The 5,922-nt window shown below is 35.5% G+C and overlaps 1 protein-coding gene across 3 annotated transcripts in view; it reads left to right on the forward strand.

The window, feature by feature from the left end:
* Positions 1-840: 840 nt before the first annotated feature.
* Positions 841-5,922, forward strand: part of rbm33a (RNA binding motif protein 33a) — a 37,624-nt gene continuing 32,542 nt past the window's right edge. Inside the window, exons 1-2 of one of the 3 annotated variants that reach the window (XM_015049382.1) lie at positions 841-1,050; positions 4,405-4,483. In XM_015049382.1, the coding sequence (XP_014904868.1) occupies positions 1,032-1,050; positions 4,405-4,483 (98 nt within the window). In that variant the 5' untranslated portion in view covers positions 841-1,031. The remainder of the gene's footprint in view (positions 1,051-4,404; positions 4,484-5,922) is intronic. The other 2 variants (XM_015049380.1, XM_015049381.1) reach the window with 2 other exon arrangements.

The following is a 5,922-nucleotide window of genomic DNA, read 5'->3' on the forward strand; positions in this document are numbered from 1 at the left end:
TGGTCAACAGTGTCGAAAGCTGCACTGAGGTCCAACAGAACCAGCACTGTGGTTCTCCCACAGTCTATATTTATATGTTGTTTGTGTTCACAGCAGTGAGACTGCATAGCTTAATAAAACCATCATTTTTTCTATGTATTATTCATGCGCATACATCTTATATTTTATAGATAAATAGTGTACTATTCTGCAGACAGATCCTGCTCTTCTTTCAGCTTCTCCAAGTGTGTTCTTGTCCCTCAGTATATAGATAGCATCATAAAACATGGTAACCCCAAAAGACACTACATGTTTACAAAACTTGTACAAATTATTTAGGGAAACTCAGATGTTTCAGTAGGAAAGAACGATGGGCACACTGATGCAACTTTTTCAAATTGTGAGCTGGCCGGACCAGACTTTATCTTTCCCCTGGTTCTGTGAGAGGTGTTACATTTCTATCACACCACACGTTTCGGACTTCTATTGGTAGAAAATGTTGAAAACCTTGTGTCATCTCCCTTCAATTCACTGTTTTGACCAATCACATAATATCCCAGTAAGCATTATAAGTCTTGATAAGCTCAAGAAGTATGAATTCTTCTGAAAAATATTGAAAATATTCATTGAAATAAATAAACAAACACATAGGGTGGCTTAAGCACCCAATATCTTCATATCATTGCAACGCCTCTGAGTTTCTTGATCATTCTAAGCAGTTCACACATATGGGCTTTAATAGTAGTGAATTAAAAATAAATTGTGCATCCGTCCTAATGCAATAGTGCAACGTGTTCTTGTTACCGTTAGAAGTGCATCCAGTGGGTCTATGCAGCAAAAAAGATCGAAGGACCTGCTTGTCTCTCCACCCCCCAATGCATCATTGCCGCAAACCTGTCTCTGCCATGTTTGTACCGTCGTCGTGGGGAGAGACTGCTACTGTATAGACGCTATTCCACACTACTCCGTTTGTTAGCTATCATAATGTTGACGTTCTGAGTATTAAATGCACCCACTGCTTCTGTAAACATTAAGCGGTTGGGCTTTGCACAATGGCAGCCGACGCTCAGGGTGAGTATTTTTTTTTTCTTGACCTAAAAATGCTAAGTTAGCTGTAAGCTAACATGGCTAGCTAATGCTAATGGCAGCTTTTAAGGAGGCTGCAGCCAAGGTTGTAGGCCGTGTTGTAGACCAGCGACGGAATGTAAAACATCAAAAATGTTAACAACGCTAATAACAACATAGCACAGCTAATTTTGTAAACGTGATAATAATCAATTTAATAAACTACTTCAATCACGTTGAGGCTATAAGAACGAAACAATTACATGCCAGCTAGCACGCAAGCTAGCATCTAAATTGGTGCACAACTTGCAAGAAAAATCTGTCAACTTTAGAATGGCTGATATAACCCCAAAGTAACGTGATGTTTAGTGGTTTTACATTTATATTACTGTTATTTATTTGGTGTTATGTATTTGGCCTGTTTTCCTTTAATGTGTAGCCCGCTTTTAATATCGTACGACAGCTAGCTTTACTTTCACAATGTTAGTTTACAACCATTGATTTGACGTGCAATGGAACATGTAACATGCTGAGACCTTTTTAATCAATGTTATATTTTGTATGTAAAGTTGAACTAAAAACGTGTCCAAGAGGGTACCATCCATCTGTGAGACAATTTACGGAGTGTTTTTACTCGAGGCTTGTTGTGTTTACTTGGTTTAGATTATTGGGGGCATTAGAAGCCTCAAAGCACGTTAGATTTAAAACCAGTGTAGTTCTTAGCTCACCCAAAATAACATTACTGTGCACATATAGATGCATTAATAATTGTATACAGATTATACACCATTTTTAAATAAATGAATGAATTAGTTAAATTATGTATTAAGCTTGATATTTAAAAACCTTAAGGGCAAAAAAAAAAAAACTTACTGAGTGGTAAAATTTGACTTTATTACAAGGAATGCGCAGTGTTGTTTCCATTACTATTTCCATCTCATTACTGTTTGATTGAGGGTTGTTTTGGTAAGTATCTGTATTTTAGGGTAATGGTGTAGTACAGTGTAAAAGAATACATTTTTTTTTTATCTTTTTAGTAAATGCGCAATAATGACAGCGAGAATACACCTTATTAATGTCTTCAAAATCAGAAGTTTATATACAGAATGATTAATGTCTCTTTAAATAAATTTTCCATGATTTTGGAAAATTCTGCCAAGTTAACTGACACAGCTGAGTTAATTGGAGGCCGACCTGTGGCTGTATTTTAACACCTGGAACAGACTGCTTTCTTTTTTTTTAAATTTTAGGAAAGAAGCATAAAATGTCAGATTTCAGTTTGCGAATGAGCACAGGGACAAACACCTTTATTTAAGAGACATGTCCAAAATAAATTGCTGATTATTCCAAAGTGGAACTGTTTGGTTGTAAGGACCATGTTACACTTGTAGGATAAAATCGGATGCTTGTAAGCCTAAGAACACCAATCCATCTGCGAAGTATGGGGTTGCTTCAGGAGGAACTGGTGCACCCTAAAATAGATTGCATTAGGAAATAATGTCATGTGGAAGTGTTGAAGCAACATCTAAATCAATCAATCAATCAAATTTTATTTGTATAGCACATTTTAGCAGCAAGGCATTTCAAAGTGCTTTACATGATTAAAATAAAAACAGCATGTGACATTGAATAAACAATGAGAAAGAGAGAGATTTTAAGAAAAAGAAACAGTGAGAAAGAGAAATAAAAAGAAATTAAAGATAAAGAGATAAAAAAAAATAAATCAATAAAATGAAAAATAAAAACATTATCCACATGAGGACTTGCCCTTATGGGGTCTCCTTGAAAATAAGAGGCTCTACAAGCCTTTCCTTCTGTTGGACTTTAGTCAAACCGCCATTTGACAAGGACTCAAACCTTTAAAACTTCTTTAGTCAAACCGCCGTTTGACAAGGGTTAGGGTCAAAGTATATGCATTCAGATTCTGAATATATTTATAAACCTGGAAAATCTTTATGCATGTATTAAGGGTGCACCCAGTTGTTGGTGTTCCCATTCTACATTTTAGTTTTGAGTTTTTAAATAAGGCTAAAGTCTGACGTAACAGAGTCTGCATTCTTCTTATTCATTGAGGTTTGTAGCTTTGAAACATTTTGTTTTTATTATTTTTAAGTGATCCCAGATGCACAGTTATGCTACTGGCAGTATTCTGACCTCTTTTTTGTGCTGTTGTTTTCTAATTTTTTAGATTTTTATGTTACAAATTGAAAAATGTATGTGCTCTAAGTTCCACACCTAGAATAAAAAAAAAAAATGTTGTCAAGTTTTGTTCTCAGTAAATTGGTATGTGTTTGCTATAGCGTTGGTATGTCTGCAATACTCAGATGTACCAATGCTAAGTCAACCTGCATATGACTGCTTGCCATAGTTGCAGTTTTTAAAAATGTCATGGTTGAACCTAAAAAGTATTCTCCATCAACATCAGTGAGCAACTTTTCATGATTCAGACAGAGAATTAAATAAAGTCTTGAACTAATCTAAAAAGTTAAACTTAAAGTACATTTAGGATACATGCTGAAGTACTGTGGTGAAACTTGTCTCCATCTCATTAACCTATTTTTTTTTAAGTTTCCACTCATTTCTCTTTCCTCTCTTTTCTAAATGTCTTTAGGGCATATATTAAAAGCTGCTTCAAGGGTGCTCATACACAGAAGTGTAAGCTAATTAAAGTTTGGTATTAAGTAGCTAAAAACACATTAGCTAAGAACACTTCTGCACTTGTAAATGTTATTCACAGGGTAGAAATTTCATCACATAGCACAAAAATCCTCCTGGACCAGTTGCTGTGAAGAAAGAATGGCCAATCTTGCTTTGGATTTCTAATATCTGGCCCTCAACTTTGTAGCTCTTCGTTATGCCTTGTGCCTCCAGCGGTTCAGTTATTATGGCCATGTTCGTAAATGTTAAGTTAACATCAAAAGTTAGATTGTTTCTTGAAGTTTCCGTTATCAGGATAATATTATCAGTGTTAGTGTTGACAAAGATTGGAGTTGCTGAACTCTACTATTATTAGATATTGAGTATTAATAGACAATATCTTAAGTTGCAGTGCTTGACAATAATCATGTAACTGTATTTTGTTTTAATTCATTGCTAGTAATTTTATGTCTATGCAAGATTGTTTGCAGATGAAGCGTTTTATGAGCTGTTGCTGATTTGTTAATTTATTCATTGAAGCTTTCACATAAAATCTTGTCCCTTTTTGTTCCTTGATACTAAAGTAGCTCACTTGAATTATTAAATGAGAAAATACTATTGTTATCCAAAAACAATTAAATATCTAAACTGGTATTAAAGATGATATGTTTTACTGCAGAACTGCAATTGGTAGTATATTTAGAAACTGTTTCTCTGTTGCAGACTTTGACTTTGATGAGTATGACAAACCTGGTGCCGAGCGTTCCCGCAGAAGAAGAGGTGGAGAAGATGCTCTGGAGAGGTAAAACCTCACATCAAAATGATCTTCCTTTCATACCTGTGACTTTATTGGGATCCAAAACGGTCTTAAAATATATGAGACTTTGAATATTACCATTGAAATATGCTGCAAATATGAGCCTTCAAACATTAAACTTGTTTTGTGTTGCAAGCATACTTGCTGTTAAATGTTATTTACCTGCCATTTCTGCTTTACAGCAGTTGATTTTTCTGCAGCAGTGCCCTGCGTTTAGTAGAGGGACTCCAGTGATTACGATTCATAGACGTAAACAATCCCTCTGCTATGGTGATGCTTGAGCTTGTTTGCTGCATTTACCAAGGCACAGCTACATAAAGCATTGATCTTATTGTTTAGTCAAACAGAAACTTAAAAGTGTGCTGTTAATCTAAGAAGTTAATGTTAAAAGTATGTTAGAACGCCCTCAAAATATACATACCTGTTATATGTATAGTTATGAAACATTAAAGATCTGTGTTAAATTTATTCATTTTTTGAGGGGAATGCTTAGCAATATTAAAAAGAAATGTTGCCCAATGCTAATTTATAAAAATAAAGGTATTATGTCATTTGCTAATAGCTCAATAGAGTAAAAAGGCTCAACTTCCTGGAAGGTTCATGTAAAAGGTCCTGTAAAACATTGTATTTTTTATGAATAAAATATAGTCTTGCAGATTGACAACCAGATTGACAATATGTTTTTAGGTACAGTAAAAACTGTCTATTAAAATTTTCACCTTTAAGCTTCAGTTTATCTGAAAATCCGGCTGTCAAGTCATTGTTTTTGTATCCTTCCAAATATCTAAAAGTCACTTACCTATTTAGTATGAAACAACTGAAAATTCCAACATAGAAATTGTTTAAGGGCAATTGTTTTTACACCGCTATCCTCATGTACAGAGCTTAAAGAGATTTCCGGCTTTTCAGGCAAAGCGAGCATTGGACCAAACGGCCCGCCTCAACTAAACTGTAGATAATAGACAAAGATGTCTGCCAGTCAGAATTCTAGCTCCCGTGTTCTTGACCAATGACTGTAAAACGGTTTGTAGAAAAGAAGCGCATGCGCTCGGTTCGGCGGTTAAATCAAATGCGATATGAAAGAAGATGGAGTTTGTCTCACCCGGTAAAGAAACACGTTTACTTGAGAAAGGAATTAAAAACAAGTGGGGCTGGGCAAAGGAAAGGGGACAAGACGGGAAGCTGGTGGAAATTTTTACAAAAGGGGGGCGCTGGGATTCCTTTGGGGGGGGCGTTTGGTCGAAGGTAAACTTTACACCTTACAATCACAATAATACCAGTTAGACTTTGAGTAACTTCCTAAAACTGTATTGTGTAACATTAAATCATGCCTGGCTGCAACTGTATCGATGGCAGCTCTGCTTCTTCTCTTAAGTATTTATTAGCTTCTGCTACTGGTAGCTTCACCGCATCAGTTCAGCGTT

The sequence above is a fragment of the Poecilia latipinna genome, unplaced genomic scaffold (genome assembly GCF_001443285.1).
Source record: "Poecilia latipinna isolate Pla-1442-1.1 unplaced genomic scaffold, P_latipinna-1.0 Scaffold944, whole genome shotgun sequence".
NCBI lineage: Eukaryota > Metazoa > Chordata > Actinopteri > Cyprinodontiformes > Poeciliidae > Poecilia > Poecilia latipinna.